Raw genomic sequence first — 16,119 nt, 5'->3', positions numbered from 1 at the left:
CAAGCAAGGTGGAAGGAAACGCCTGTGATCTTGGCACTCTGGGAGGCTGAGGCAGGAGGATTGCAAGTTGGCATCCAGCCCAGGAAACTTAGTGATTTAGCGAGACCCTGTCTCAAAAAGAAGTCTCTCATATAAAACCAACAGCAGAGCACCGGGGAGTCAGCGTTTTCCCGCCCAGTCCTGTTTGGGCAAGCCCCGCCCCCTTGATCCTCCCTCTGGGCCACAAACAAAGGCAGAGTTGGGCAGCGGTAGGGCAGAGGCTTCCTAACCTGGAGGCAAGGCGCTAGGCGGGGACGCATCCTCTTCATCTGAAACAAGAAACAGGAGGAAAAGTCAAGGAGAAAGGACTTCGGCCACGGCGCCTGAGGAGAGAGAACGTGAGCCAGAGGAGACACACGCAGCTTTCCCAGCGGCCGGCCGGGAAGCCTGCAAACGCGTGCCTGCAAGTTCAGCTTCAGCAGCTCAGGCAAAACGAGCAAAAGAAAGGCTGCGAGGAGAAGGGCGCGGGCGGGCGTGGCGGCGCGCCTGTAATCCGAGCACTCCGGAGGAGGATCGCCAGGACGTCAAAGGCCAGCCTGCGCTACACAGACCGTCTAAAAGAAATAGGAAGCCCAAATAAGAAAGATAATAATTAATAATGATAGGAGAAAGGAATCGGGTAATGCAAATTGAAGTGTAGATAAAAAGCGGGGCTGCGGGGCACGTCTCATGTGACAGGAAGTTTAAAATAAAATCGATGCTAAAAATCAAACCTCGATGAAATCAACACCGGAGATGGATTTCAAGTTCCTCTTTTGTGGCTAAAGTCAAGGAGAGACGCTATTCACAAATCGTGCTCACCCGGAGGCTAACACAGAAGGCTGGAGGCTGGATCGAGAGCTCGGTTCTGCCCAAAGGCCCCCCAAGTGCACTTCAAGATTCAAGAAGTGAAAGCCGAAATGGTGGTATCAATCGCTACGTCTTACCAAGCATTGTTTTAGGAGCTTTAGAAGAGCCTTCCCCAAGATCATAATGGTCTTGGCAAACGCTGAATAGGGTCTCAATATTTGGCCAGGCAAGTTTGTAAAATTCAAAATATGTCTTCTACTGAATGCACTGAATCATTCTTTTCTCTAAAATACCTGAAAAGCCAAGTCCACATTTGAGATGCTCGCAGAATCTCTTGGTGTTACTAGAACCTCTACTTCTTTTGTAAAACATAATCATTGTGCACTAAAAAATTAGAATAAATGCGGGTTTCAAAATATTAATTTAGCTGGGGCTGGAGAGATGGCTCAGTGGTCTAAAGCACCTACTTGGAACAAGCTTGGCACAGGGACCACAGTTCGATCCCCCAGCACCACATGCCAGCCAGCCCCGCCCACAGGTGGGCTGAACTGGCCACACACACAATAAATAAAAAAAAAAAAAAAAAGTAAAAATAAATAAATAAATAAAAATCTGAGCTTTAATAAAATCAACATTAAAAATAAAATCAACATTATAGTCTCAAAAAAAATATTAATTTAGCTGTGTGGTAGAGCACACCTGAAATCCTAGCACTTGAGAGGCTGAGGCAGGAGGATCACCAAGAGTTTGAGGACAGCTTGGGCTACACGGTGAGTCCAAGGCCAGTCTCACCTACATAGTGAGATCCTGTCTCCAACAAAGAAAAACTCAACTTTACGACAGTATAAAATATGATATAATAAAGCAGATGTTAGCTAAAAAGTATTTTTAAGGACTGGCCAGATAGCTCAGTGGACTAAAATCCTGCTTAGGCAGATGCAGGGACCAGGGTTCGATCCCTGGCTTGCCATGCTGGCCCTGGCCCCGGGTGCCCTGAAGACAGCGATTGAGACTGGGCGTGGTGGCACGCACCTGTAATCTCAGCGCTTGGGAGGCTGAAAACAGGAGGATCACTACAAGTCCGATCTGTGTAGTGAGACCCTATAGACCCTGTACTAAATACATAAAAAGGTGTTTTTAAAAATTCCTAGGTAGAAGATGTAAAGCCGGTACACTTGGGTATAATCTATTAGAATATTTACTATGAATATTATTTTGTGACTTGAAATTTCTTTCCCCAAACTTTTATTATTTCTTGTGAAACTCATGCACTGCCTCTCATAAAGCTGCCCACCACCAGCACTGCAGAAGTGGAGGTAGGGCGCAATCTCATAGGGTTTGTGATTCTTCAGTGGAAGTGTTTGTGAGGGAGAGTGCAAGGGCCCTCGTGTGGCATGTGTGTGTTTACTGAAGGACATAAGGACACCCTCAGGGTGCTCATGTGAGCTGGGACCCTGTTTAGGGACAAGAAATGAAGGGTGCTTAGCATTTCCCCAACTTGGCTCGCTTCTGAGTTCTTTCAGAAGAATGGATGACCCGTCAACATTGCCCGCCAGCATCCTGAGACATCGTGCACTTGCAGGAGTGTATTTCTAAAGAACCGTTCCGGTAGTTTTAAAATTTTTATTCTTCTGATACAAGGTCTTGCTACTCCATTCAGACTTGCCCGGTTCCTGCTGCCTCAGTCTCCGCAGTGCTGGGATTATAGGCACAAGGGTTCCAGGGCCACCACTGCGTGTGGTGCCAGGAATGAAACTCTGGCCCTTCTGCTTGCCATGCTGTCTCTGGTGTGCTGTGCTGGCCCAGAAACCTGGTGTGTTGCTGCACACCTGGAACCCCAGTGCTGGGGAGGCTGAGGCAGGAGGGTCACCATGAGTCTGAACTGTGTAGCAAGACTCTGCATCTAATTAATTAATTAATAATTAAAAGAATTCTCTATTTTAGAAGACAGTTTGATAATTAAAATTTATATAAAAACAAAACTCCCTATAATTTTTCTACAATGTCCTTTTTTATGGATTTAATTTGGTCTTTAAGATTCCACCAAATCCCAGACAGGAGCTTCCTTCATTATAGGTAAGCCAGGCGGGAATCAACAAGAGAAAAGCTCACTGCCTTTGAAGGGTCGGACATACATTTCTGTATTTTGTGCATTGGGTTCTGACCTTAATGCCTTGCCAAGTTGCCTGGTTAAATCTGGCTGATTGAGCAGGACGGAGAGTTTCAATTCTTCTTATTTCCTAGCAGGAAACCGGATCCTATTAGGAGGAAACTGAATATCCAAGTCTTTAGGGCATGTACAAGTCAGCGACATAGATCCAGAGGACAGAATAGCATCTCACAAAAATCAAACCTGACGAAGCCAACCTGGACATGTCCAATTATGGCAAAATAGTGTTGGGAGACCGTAACGATGATTTTTACACAACCAAGGTTTCCAAGGAGGAACTCCAGGAAAGGATGAGAGAAAGCGCTAAGTCTCCATCACAGAGCCCCAGGTTTTCAGGGGATGTGTGTGAGTATTATGGGATGCAGCCCCAGAGGGAGAGGAGGTACAAATCCTCAACCTTCCCAGGAAAGGACTTCTGCCTGCAGCTGGTTTCTGACTGTCTGCTTCAGTGTTTTAAGTAATAGGAGATAATCATGGGGATTTTAGAATAAAGACTAAAAGCACATAGAATATGAGACCCAAGTAACCAAATATCAAGGAAACACCAGTAGTGTTTTGCTAGACCAATTCATAAATTCCTCAAGCAGGGCAATCAGTCATGGTAAATATCAGCACATGAGAATATAACAGCAGCAGCAAGTAAAAGCTAACATGGGTTCATCTCTCTGAGGCTCTGGATGGAGTTGTCATCTTTTCTTTATGAGAAGACACTCGCCTTCACACTGGGACCCTCCTGAGATCAGGATCCTGGTCACAACAGCCGTGCATCTGCTGTGAGCGTTCCTCCCCAAATCTATTAAAGCAGTGTAGTACACCAGTGTGGCCACGCCCCAAAATCGAAAAGTACATTGATAGCAATTTTCAACACAGCTCATTACCAAGAAGTGACAAAGTCAAAATTCATAGCAAAAAGCAGAGACCTCTTAGTAGATGGTTGATAGATGCCTGAGGTAAATTACAGAAATATTTTAGCATGCTAATAGAGAACACAAGGATCACCTTACTGCGTGTAAAGAAACTTAAATGAAGAAAAGAATTGAGCATTCCTTTCACCTCACAAAATACATTATGGAGAACGGTTACAGGGTTTTCGTTGCCTCACTTCCTGCTCTGCCGCCTCATTTGCTGAGACAGGACGGATGGCGCTGGTGTGAGGTGTGTGACGCACATGAGCTCCCTCAGCACAGTGTATGTGGGAATCCTGTTGCCAGGGAAGAAAATCAGTTTGCGTTTTGCTTGCATTCAACACTAAAAGCAGTTACTTTTTTGGAAGAAAAGTGAAAAAGGGGCCGTAGTGGTTCTAATTGGGTTTACTGGGAAAAATATATAGACTGAAAATGAATGAGATATAAAAATTTAAAAAATGTAAAGTATCCTCACTTAGACACCAACCCACGCACTGGTCTTCAGAGTCACCTCTGGTCCTGAGTTTGGCAGCAGCGTGAGGACTTCCGGCAGGCTCATGGCCTGGGTTCTCCTGGTAGTGTGGGTGCCATCGATCAAAGAAGGTTCCATTCAGCACCACCAGCCCTGTGTCCCAGCCCTGCCATGCATCTGCTTCCAAAACTGAAATCTACTGTGTTCCCCCAAAGCAAAAGTGGGCTCAGGGGGCAGGACCCATGCCTGTACCCTCACCTGCCACAGAGTTTGAACACAGAGGGCAGGACTCTGTCCCCTTGGGGAGGGGGTGATACAGAAGAATCTACGCTTAGCATCCCATCATACACCCCAGTGATTATTCTAGAAGAATCCTAGACCCCAGCAGAATTAGTTTTTGAGGTCATTTATTGTTTTCCACAATGGCCATTGTGAAAGGGATTTGCACATCTAATTAATGGCATTACTGCTTGGTTGAATACCTTTCTTTTTTCCTGTTTTCTTTTTTGAGAAAAAAAAAGCTATGCAGTCCTGGCTCGCCTCGAACTCACTGTGTCGCCCACAGCGGCGGGCTGTTCCCACGGCTGTGAGTGAGGTGGTCTCACAGTGAGGGTCTCCACCTGTCCCAGGCAGATTCCTTGGTCCAAACCCTGCCAACCTGGATATTCACTGGCTGTTCATCCTGCAGTTGAGCCGGGGGTGAGCAGCCCAGGAACAACCAGAGGGAATAAGGACAGCTACACACGGCTGGTCAGGGCAGGCAGTGTGGGGATGGAAAGTCCACTGAGCAGTTAACAAAACAGATGGGCAGTAGGAGGAGGATGGAGATAGGGCAAGGAGGACACTGTCAATTCTGGATCCTGGAGAACAGTGACATCGCTCTAGTCCAGGTGGCCCTCGAGCTTGCAGTGGTCCTCTTGTCTCAGCCTCCCCGTGCTGGGTTACAAGTGTGTGCCACTATGCCTGGTCTTGGCTTTATACTTTCATCATAAAGAAAAAGAAATTTTACTGGCTGGTTGGTTCGTCATTGCTTTGCCTTATTGAAAGCATTTTTAAAGGACAGGGCTACAGCTCGGGGGTAGAGGACCAGCTTAGCATGGCCGAGGCCCAGGATTTAATCCCCAGCACCATGAACTGGGGGAGAGGACCTCATTTAAATATGCAGATAGAATAAGGCAATCACTTCCAGCTCAGGGCCAGGTCCCCGCAGCAGTGACAGTTTGCCCTTGAGGTTACATCACTGTCCCTGATGAGCGAGCCTCACAGCCTGGGCGGAGGCAGCGTCCAGCTTGGAAGCAGAGATGGGTCCCATCGGCCTTGCTGAGGGTCATGTTACCATCCCTTAAACCAGGATGCCCAAGCCCCGTGAACCCCCTCACGGAGAGATTTCTAGGCGTCTGCACAGTGTACCCTCAGGAGCATCCCTCACACGGGCCTGGGCCAGAGCCTCCGGCTGCTCTCTACGGGGCGCCGCTGAAGGCAGGGGTGGGACCCTAACACTATGTGCTGGCTTGTGGAGCCCGAGTTCCAGTTAGCTGAGATCCAGTGTACTGAAAGAGAAAAAGGCATTTTATTAGTGAGCAGGAGATAACACAGCAGTTAGGTCGCGACATCCGACGCTAGGAACAAAGAGAGTCCGCTGCTTTGGAGCAGAGTCGGAAAAAAGGAAATCCCTTATGGCAGCAAGGAAATAGCTCCTCCGCAGCTAGACTCCGCGAACGGTTGCACACTTAAGAGGCTAGCGCGTGAAAATAAGGGTGCGAACATAGGAAGCGAAATTCTCAACTGCCTCCCCTTCCGCGGAGGCATCCCTCTGAGAGATGAAAGCTGCTTGGTTTAAGGACTCCACCCCCACGGAGACAGAGGACTTAGTCTTTCGGGGGGTCACAGAAGCACATGCTAAAGATAACACTTTCTAAAACTAGGCTACTCCTTAAGATGTAAAATCGGAACAGTAGATCAGGAAAAAAACAGTTTCCAGTTTGATAAGGAGCAGCGTGGTGCCTGCTTCCGGAGGTGCCACCAACCTCTGCAGACCGTCCTACAAGGCGACAGAGGACGTGGTCGGTGAGTGCTACAAGGGGAGGAGCCAGCCTTCGAAAGTCCTAGCAAATTCTGGAACCGTTCACAGAAACAACAAAAACCTCCCATTTTAGAACGATCTGGGTCGCTCGGATCATTTTTCTGATTGACATGATCCCCCAGCCGAACACCTCTTTCCCGAGCATGCGCCTTGGGACCTGGACAGCAGCCGGTAACCTGCGGGCGTCTCCGCAAGGGCTGGTGACCTTCCATCACCGCTTCTCCTCAGCAGTGTGAGCCGCGGGAAGTGGGCTGTCAGGCGACCGACAGTGTCTTCCAGATACGACGACGGCAGAGGAAGAGAACGCCCCAGTGTGCGGGGCGAGAAGGCAGGTCCTTGCTGCCCGTCCTGCCCCTCTCTGCCAGTTCGCCTCCCCGCCTCCCCGCCACTCACCTTTGGCCGGTCCGCTTCCCGCCTCTTTGTCTTTATTAGGTTCTGTGTGGAAAACAGAAGCACATTTGAAAAAGCGGCCTGGAGCATTTTGTTGTGTGATGAGCGACAGAGAAAGTGGGCGTGGTCGGTGGGCGTGAGGGTGGGGGATGGTAAATGGCATTAGTGACACCGCGTGCGTCACACGATGCAGAGGGATCTGGGAATTTCAGGGCACAGTCACACTTAGCTGCGACAGAAGCAATGACTAAATCTGATCTCTTTTAAAAGTGTACATAAAAAGCATGCGTTGGGGTAGAGCACACTCAGGTATTACTGGGCCTGAATTACATAGCATGCCCGGGTAGGAGTATTATGTGGCATATTTCATTTTAGAACTCAGTAAGGAACTGACTTTTTACAGAAGTCTGACTCACGGGTTCTTTTCTTTCTTTCTTTCTTTCTTTCTTTCTTTCTTTCTTTCTTTCTTTCTTTCTTTTTGAGACAAGATCTTGCTTTGTAGTGCAGGCTGGTTCTAAACCCACTTATGTAGCCCAGACTGGCCTTGAACTTCTGGTGATCCTCCTGCCTCAGCCTGCCTGGCTCTATTGATTCTAAAAGTGTGGGCTTCTAGATATTATAGAAAGGTATAAAAGATGTAATTGTGCAATGTGCGTAATTTCAAAGAAAATGTTTCGATGTACATAAGAACCTTGCAGATCGGGCTTCCTGGCCATAAATGTAACAGGGACATGGTCACCTCCGGGCCATGAGTTCAGATCCTGGCACACCACAGCAGGCTTGCGGTGTGGAGGGAAAGAACTGTTGGTAGCTTTCTGTCTCTTTTCACTGACAGGCAGATGGCCGCCTTGGCTAACTGGGAAGGACTTTAGTGAGTTTCAGAGGAGACGTGTTGGCTGGAGATGCTGGTATGGTGCAAAGAATGTGGCAGATGCCTGTCAGTGACATCACAGCGGTAGCCCCGGGACAGCGGGCAGGAGGAAGGGAGAGGCACAGCTCTCAGCTCACAGCCTCGCTGTCCTCCAGAGCCGCAGAGCACTGGATCACAGCAGCCTGAGCCTGAATGTCCACAGGGTGAGGGTGGATGCTTCTGTCCTAGCCGAGGTTTGCAGAGTGAGTTTCACAGTGAGCTCATGGCAGCCTGCACTACATAACAAGATCCTGTCTCAAAAAGTAAAATAAAATAAAAAACATATTTGCAAAGGAAAAGCTTTAAAATCTCCTTATAACGGCCTATGTGGAAAGAGCAGCAATGGGCCTTATTCACTTTCGGCTTGCCCAGGTAGACACGGCCATTGTGCAGCGGCCTGAACCCTGGAGACCGAAATAACCATGCTGAACCTCACACAGCCAGGACTTGGGATAGCGCTGCTGACATCTTATCAGACTAGCTACGGGTGACTTAATTGTTCTCTAGCCTGTATCTGATGTCCTCCCTGGCTGCAACAAAGCCCTGCAGGAAAAGTTTTTTTGGTTTTTTTAAAAAATGTATTTAGTACAGGGTCACACTACACAGACCCAACTCATAGTGATCCTCCTGTTTTCAGCCTCCCAAGCGCTGGGATTACAGGCGCGGGCCACCACACCCAGTCTCAGTTGTTGGCAAAGGGTTTTTAATTAGCAGTCTCTGCTGTCTGTGGTACGTCAAAGCCCATCCTCTGTGCCTGGTGGCAGACACACAGTCTCCTCTAAAGGGCAGGGTTAGAGGCCCTCTAGGGTTGTGGCACTGTAAGGAACCAGTGCACAGTTCTGGTTCCTGATGGAGGCACGTTTTCGTCCTCTTTGAAGAGGAAGGAGAAAGGACCTCGGTGCTCCGTGCGGAGACGCCCACAGCTGTGCTTACTTCCATCTTGGGGGCTTGCTGGCGAGACAGGCAAACCATCCTGGAGCCCATGCGGCTGCAACTTCCCGATCCTGCTCACTCCCTCCGTCTGGCTGATGTAAAAAAGGAGTGTACTGGGTTGTGCGCATCCTGGCCATGTGCCGCCTGCCAGCGATCTCGTGAGATCTCTACCTATTGTTTTTCAGGTTGTCACCTGGTGGACCACAGAATACTAAGAATTCAGTAAATTGGTCTTGGTGATAAATTAGTGGTGACTCTTTTTGGAGGTGTCCAGTGGCGACATAATTGAAGTCGAGCTGGGCGTGGTGCTGCACCCCTATGACCCCAGCACTTAGGAGGCTGAGGCAGGAGGATTGTGTGACTGCAAGGCCAAACTGGGCTAAATAGCGAGACCCCACCTCACGCAAACAACGAACCTCAAGTCAGGGAGGGCTACTGAGGTGGGACCAGCACCCCGCTAACACAAGAAAAACTGTAGACTCTTTCCTATGTGGGAGGACCCCCACAGTCCTTCAGCTTCCACGGTCTGCAACTGCGATCGACCTCCTCAGGTAAGCTCCCCAGGGAAGGGTGTACAGACACACTGTGCTGGGGTTGAGATGAGGGCCCCCAGGCCCCCATCCACTGTGTGAAAGCGCACAGCCTCAAGAGCCACGCCGTGCAGCCATGCAGGGTTCGGGCTGATCTGCAATCGACACTCTGCAGCTTCCACTCACCTTCAGGGGGTGGGGCGGGGGCGGGGGCGGGCGCCTCATTTTCTACAGTGGACAGAGGACAGGAGTGTTAGGACAGCTCTCTGCATGCCAGGGCCACCCCCACCCGAGTACACCAAGGCTGGCCTGCACCCCCCTCCCCGCTTGGGTCTTCCTGCTCTTGTGTGCGGGTGCTGGGGGTGCGGGTACTGCCAGGGTCTGGGAGCGGCATGGACCGCAGTGGACAGAGCCTAGGGACACAGGACCCCTGGCATCCTTGCCACTCGGCAACTGCTCAGGTAGCACTGGGAGAGGCCCCAGCAGCCACCTTGTACATAAGGACAAGGAGAGAACCAAAGGACAAGGAGGGCGTCAAAGTGTCCCCTAGCAAGGGACCCATTCTTGGAGACGGTGATGCTGGTGCCCTCCAGCTCTCGGGCACCTGCTTTTACTACAAGCCGACCGCTACTCTGTCTGCACACGCTGCGAACCCTGCCTTAGACGATGCTGGAAATGCGCACGGGCCTGGCTCCTGTGAGGGTTTTGTTTTGTTTTGTTGTTTTCCTGTGAGATTTCACAGCTCGAGCTCTGAGTTTTTCCCTCTGTCCACTGCTACACAGCAACCTGACTACGAAGTCTGTTAAGGAAACGTCTTTGCAGAATGTACTACTTCCCTCCTGTGGGCGCGGTGACCCTATCTCAGAGGTTGGGGGAAGGCGGGGGAGGGGAAAAAAATGAAAAAAATACTTTCTAACATTCAGATGACCGTAAGTGAATATGTTACCATTTGCTAACCAGAGAGAAAAACCCGTATAACCACAGGAGACAGAACTATAGCCTTAGAGCCAGCAGAAGTTGGCGTGGCCAGGTGTGACGTCATTCATGGGTCCTGCGGACCCTCAAGTGTCCCTTAGATGGCCTGGCTGGGAGAGTTTCCTTCTCTGGGCCACGTCATGGACAGTGTCCTCAGTGCCATCATCCCCAGAGATCATGCCCTTGGTTAAAACGTTTTATTTTCAGAGCGGCGCCCGAGTGAAACCGAATATCGACAGCTTGCTTTGGGCACAGCCTACGGATGGGTGTCGGAATATGAGCGCCGGAACGGCTTCCCTGACACGTCAGTTACCGCTGGGACCTAGCCACCATTGCCCAGGGCCCCAGGGCCTCTTCCTCCTGGCTCCCACGGATAGCCCTGGCCCTGCTGTCCCCGAGGCTGCAGCAGCGATTTATGTAGCCGCTTCCCAGGCCTGGGATTGCATAGGCTGCGGCTGCCTCTGGGTGAGGTCAATACTCAGAGCCATCAAGGGGGCATTTTCTCGCCACCCCCACGATGGCCCTGTGTTCCCCTTCTATGGCACCTTTCTCTGTTCAGCTTGTGACCCTTAAGCCCCTGAAAAAACAATGTTTTCCTCCCCCAGTAGACCTGCTTTTTTCACCACTGAAGAGGAGACTGGGTAAAGTTAGGTCTGAATACCAACACTTAGGAGGCTGAGGCAGGAGGATCAAAGGCCAAACATCCGACCAAAATGAGAATCCAGAGGACTTAGTACAGCTTCCTCCAAAGCCTTGCAAAGCCAGCCTTGTAAACATCCAGGGTTAGCAATGCTGCGATGTTTGCTGGTTTGTTGCCTGGGGGAGCTGAAGATCATATCTTCCCTGGTGGGCAAGCAAAAGCAGAAGCAGATCCAGAACCGTCCCTCCTTAAAATCCTATAGGCTGCATGACTCTATAGCCAGTGAAGGAATAAACAGCAACTCACTGGTACCTGCTGAAACGCAGAACCTATGTGTGTATGTATTTTTGGTACATACTATAGCCCAGGGTGGCCTTCAATTCGAGGTAATCCTCCTGCTTCGGCCTCCCTACCGCTGGAATGACAGGCATGTGCCCTGACCCCTATGGAGACCCACACTTTGTATAACAAGGTACAGGTGGGCTGTCAGTGTTGCCTGTCCCCGACCCCTGTTGAAGGTGGTTATGAGCACTGACAGACTTACAGTAGACAGGGACCTTTCCTGTCCCCTTGGTCACAAGCCTCGAGAGGCCTCGGCCCAACCCTGCCTCCTTTCCAAGCTGTCCGCAGCAGGTGCTCCATAAATATAGTTACCGGGCCGGCTGCTCTCCTCCGCCCCACAAAAGCCCCTTCTCTTCACTGCCAGGAAACCAAGCCCAAGCCCTGCTGTCTTCATCCCCGCAGGGAACGCCGTGTCTCGCCGGTTACCTCCCAGGCCAGGCTGGAGCCGCTGCCCAGGCGTGTTCGCATGGGCCGGCGCTGCTCACCGGTCAGGAGAGCAGGCAGGCTGCGGTCATCCCCGCCTCCCGTCCTAAGGAGTCCCCGCTTCATTTCGCACTGGAAGAGCAGGAGCAACCAGCTCAGGGTGCCCACCCCACTGGGCTCTTGGCAAAAAGCCCTCAGCCAGCCGCCTGTGGGTGGCAACCAGCTTGGGTGGTTGGAGACGCCTGCCTAAATTCTGAGCAAATGTGTGTTGGTGGAGCTGAGGTCCTGCTGTGGGTTCTCATTAAATGTCACAAGGCACTGGCATCGTGGCTGAGGAGGCAGGAGGACTGCGCTGAGTTCAAGGCCAGCCTGAGCTCCATAGTGAGGTCAAGGCGAGTGTGAGTTACATAGTGAGACCTGGTCTCAAAAAGCCAATGAATGAATGAATGAATGAATGAATAAATAAATAAATAAACAAATGAATAAGTAATAGAATATACTTTTGTTTGCATGGAGACAGTCATAATTAATTTGCCCATATTAATCATAAATATCACTAATTAGCAGAAACAAATACAGCAAGTGTGGTAGTCCATGCCTGTCATCCTAGTACTCAAGAAGTCCAGGCAGGAGGATCCCCTTGAGTTTGAGGCCAGTCTGGGTTATTAGTGAATTTAAGGCCACTTTGAACTACATAGCATGACCCTATCTCAGGCAAGCAAACAAGCAAACAAACAAACAGGATGGCACATAGCTCAGCGGCCTAAGCACCTGCCTGGCAAGTGCAAGGTCCCAAGTTCAATCCCCAGTACAACATGCCACGCTGGCTCCAGAACCAGACCTGGTGGTGCAGAGATGGGAAGACCACTACAAGTCCAGGCTGTACCAAATACATAAATAAACAAATAAATTTTAAAAATTAAAAAGACTGTGCATTTGTGCTGCCAATGTCCTAGGGATAGGGAATTCAGATGCGCTCCATTTTTGGTACGATTTTAGTGATGAGACACTTATTTCTGTTTTCTACCTATTCAGTATACTTGGCGTGGGGTCCCAGTGTCTCCTGCCTCGAGATGTGAAGGAATTACCTATTTTCTAGGGGCAATCATGGACTGATTTCTCACAGTGGCCCTTGAAGTATTGGCCTGGGATTCCCAAGAGCCCTGAGACCCTGTCAGGGAGTCCAAGAGCTCAAGGTCTTCCTGTAATCGGGTTCTCCGGCTTTGCTTTTGCTGTGCATGTCCAGTTGCGAGTTGCAGCAAGTCCATCCTGTGGGTGACATCGGTGCTCACAGCTCATGGGATGCGCCCTGCAGACGCAGGTGCCCAGAACCTCTGTCGGCGCCCCTTTCCAGTTAAACAATAAACATGTTTAAATTCTTCAGTAATGACTAAGAGTCGCGTGCGGTGGTGGACACCAGTAATCCCAGAACCCAGAGGCTGAAGCAGGAGGATCGCTCTAAGCTCAGGGCCAGCTTGCACTGCACAGCAAGGTCCTGTCCCAGAAAACCAAATCAACACCAAAATTATTGAGAGTGAAAATTGGTCTGAGGTCCTCCCATTTGAGAACAATTGATTTACACTTTACCGCAAATTTTTTTAAAGAAAAAAAGGGTCCATCTGTGCATGAGTTGTTTTGCTTTTTAATTTTTTAATATTTATTTATTTGTCGGTTACAGGGTCTCACTATGCAGTTCAGATGCGCAGCAATCCTCCTATCTCAGCCTCCCTAGCACTGGGATTACAGGAGTGTGCCACCACGCCTGCCTGGTTTCAGGGTTGGTATGGCATGCAGTACTGGGGATTGAACTTGGGACCTTGCACTTGCAAGGCAGGTGCTTAGGCCGCTGAGCTATCTCTCCAACCCCTTTCGCTTCTTTTTTAAAAAATATTTTATTTATTTATTTGGTACAGGGTCTCGCTCTGCAGTTCTTTTTATTTTATTTTATTTTTGCATTTTAGAGAAGGGTCTACAAGGTGTTTAGGGTCTAACTACTAGATTGGACTCATAGTAATCCGCCTGTTTACAGCCTACCAAGAGCTGGGATTATAGGTACGCACCACCATACCCAGTCCCTGGGAGCAGGGACAGCACAGCAGGCCCAGGGATTGAACCCCCAGCCCCTGCACCTGCTTGCAGGTCCTTTTGCTTCTTAATAAATGCATGTCATCTATCTCATCTGGGAAAAATCCACAGCTCTGATGGATAAAGCGAAGCAGTCAGGCTAAGAGCTGCAGACTGGTTTTCCCAAGTGCACAAAAGCAGCAACACACACTCAACCTGGCAAGAGCCTGTCCTCACATGACGAATGAATAGTGCTATGGACGTCGTTCGAAGGGGCCCTAGGCTTGACCTCTAGTAGCACAAGGAAGGAAGGAAGGGGGCTGGAAGGAAGAAAAGCGACAGCAACCCTCGAGGAAGGGGGGACAGGGAAGCCAAGGAGGCTGGATACGGGCTCAAAGCACCCATGAATATAAGCCTATTTCACCAAAAAGCAAGTAACTTAGATTTTCAGCACATCCTATGCTATAATAATGGATAGCCATAATTTGAGACAAAATTAAATATACCCACTGTCTCCTTTTTTGCATTAAAACCCTGCAAACTCCCGGGGCACCCTGCATGCTAGGGCTCCCTAGCGCATCCCACTGGGAACCTCAGGCCTGCGTTTTTCTCAAAAGCAAGGAGAGTGGATTACACCCAGGCACACCCTCATCCACGAAGTAGGCACTGTAGTGTTCTCCGGCTCCAGACAGGTCAGCCGAGCTCAGGGACGGAGGGTCAGTTGGACCCTCGCGCTGCCCCAGACTGTCCTCAAGGGCCCTGGCGGGGGAGGGCTCACTGCGCGGATGAAGCAGAGGTTGTCAAGGCCTCGTGACTCAGCCCGCTGGAATTTCCCTAAATCTACCGGGCTTTTCCTCTCCTGGTCAGCTCTTCCTTTTACCTCCTGATTCTGCCTGTGTCCACTTAGGATGTCACAGCACAGGGCCACTAGGGCAGGGGCTTTGGCCTGGAGCTGGGAGCTGGCGCTGCATCTTCTGTTTGCAGACAGAACCCGTCGGGAGCTGAGCGAGTGGGGAGGGAAGCTTTCCTCCAGCGGAAGAGACTGAGCAATGTGAAAAGGAAAGAACTGCCGCAGTGACTGGCTAGCTCTCCATCCCCTCCTGGAGCCCGGCGGTGGAAGGGGTTGCAGGTCACAGGACACAGGACAAGTCCCTTAAAGGCTGTGCCCGAGCTTCACTGGGCCCCACGTGGGGGGACTCTTTTAAAAATAGAGGAAGGAGAGGCCCAACACCAGGTGGGGTCATAAAAATAAAGTTCCCTGCTGTAAACGCAATGGCACTCAATCCGTCACCCACCACTGTCCGCGTGGTCACATCAATCTCTGAAGGCGCCGCCCACAGTAAGCTGGAGCCCCGAGACCCCAGGACAAAGACTCCCAGGGTCAAAGAGATCTGAATGTCCCTCCCTTCCAACCTTGTCACTTGGGGGCAGGGGACAGTGACAGTGACAGAGCTGACTTTGCATGGCAGGAAAGGAGCAGCCATTCTGTCCTGAGTGACAACTGGAGACCCCAGTTGTCACTCAGCTGGACTGGCCATGCTGGGTTTCCATGGGAATGTGACAAGGGGTGACCAGGTGACCATTCATCTGCTTAGAGTGCCCGAGGTGACAGCTAAGATGTTTCACCGCAAGTCTGACCAGGAGGTCTTCCTGTCGCTGGCGACCATGGTGGTAACACTACCAGCTTTGGGGAAACACTGGATATTACTTCTTGCCATACACTCTATGCCGATAGCGATGGCCTTCAGCTTTATAATAAGGGTGAGACACTACTATCTTACATCAGGCAAGATTTCTGAGTCGACAGCTTGAAAAGTAAAATGCCTTTGCTCTTGCTATATCTTACCTCCAGTTCTGAGCACTTAATTTGATTTATTTCAGTTTTTACAAAGAGGAAATGAAATGTAGGGGTTATTTGTTTGTTTGTTTTGTTTTCTTGAGACAGGGTCTCACTATGTGGCCCAATCTGGCCTTGAACTTGTGATCCTCCTGCCTCAGCCTCCTGGGTGCTGAGATTACAGGCATGTACCACATACCTGGCAATAAGACAGAGTCTTAATCACATCCTACAGATGAAGAAACTGAGGCATACAAATCATAAGCACCTTGGCAAATGGTCCAGCTGGATTTCGAACTGTCTAGTACGTTCCCTGAATGGAATACAGTAATCTATGTCATCATGTTTCATGATGAACATTATTTAATACACATAAAGAAAAAGTCAAAATGCATGCTGTATGTGGAGCAATCTTAACGGCATCTAACTCTAAACACAAGACACTAAAACATCCAGTTATACGGCCAGGTGGACTTTAGCTCTAAGAGAAATGTTACAGAAGACAAAGGGTATTACAGTGGCTCCTTGCGTACCACGGAGGCTGCGCCCCATACACCCCGTGGCAAGTGGGACTCAGGGAAGCACGGACAGTATATTTATTTTAATATATATATATA

General features: G+C 49.9%; 1 protein-coding gene across 11 annotated transcripts in view; it reads right to left on the bottom strand.

Moving 5' to 3' along the window:
- Mybpc1 (myosin binding protein C, slow type) overlaps positions 1 to 16,119 on the bottom strand; it is a 75,249-nt gene that overhangs the window by 50,753 nt on the left and 8,377 nt on the right. For 6 of the 11 annotated variants that reach the window (XM_023716835.1, XM_023716843.1, XM_023716856.1 and 3 more), the window contains exons 2-4: positions 9,408 to 9,449; positions 6,852 to 6,893; positions 270 to 308 (exon numbers count right to left, since the gene is read on the bottom strand). In XM_023716835.1, coding sequence (XP_023572603.1) covers positions 270 to 308; positions 6,852 to 6,893; positions 9,408 to 9,449 — 123 coding nt within the window. The remainder of the gene's footprint in view (positions 1 to 269; positions 309 to 6,851; positions 6,894 to 9,407; positions 9,450 to 16,119) is intronic. The other 5 variants (XM_023716863.1, XM_023716869.1, XM_023716886.1 and 2 more) reach the window with 1 other exon arrangement.

This window comes from Octodon degus, unplaced genomic scaffold (genome assembly GCF_000260255.1).
Source record: "Octodon degus isolate 3935 unplaced genomic scaffold, OctDeg1.0 scaffold00004, whole genome shotgun sequence".
In the NCBI taxonomy this organism is placed as follows: domain Eukaryota; kingdom Metazoa; phylum Chordata; class Mammalia; order Rodentia; family Octodontidae; genus Octodon; species Octodon degus.
Note: the sequence above shows the minus strand (reverse complement) of the source record. Positions and strands in the feature narration are given on the sequence as shown.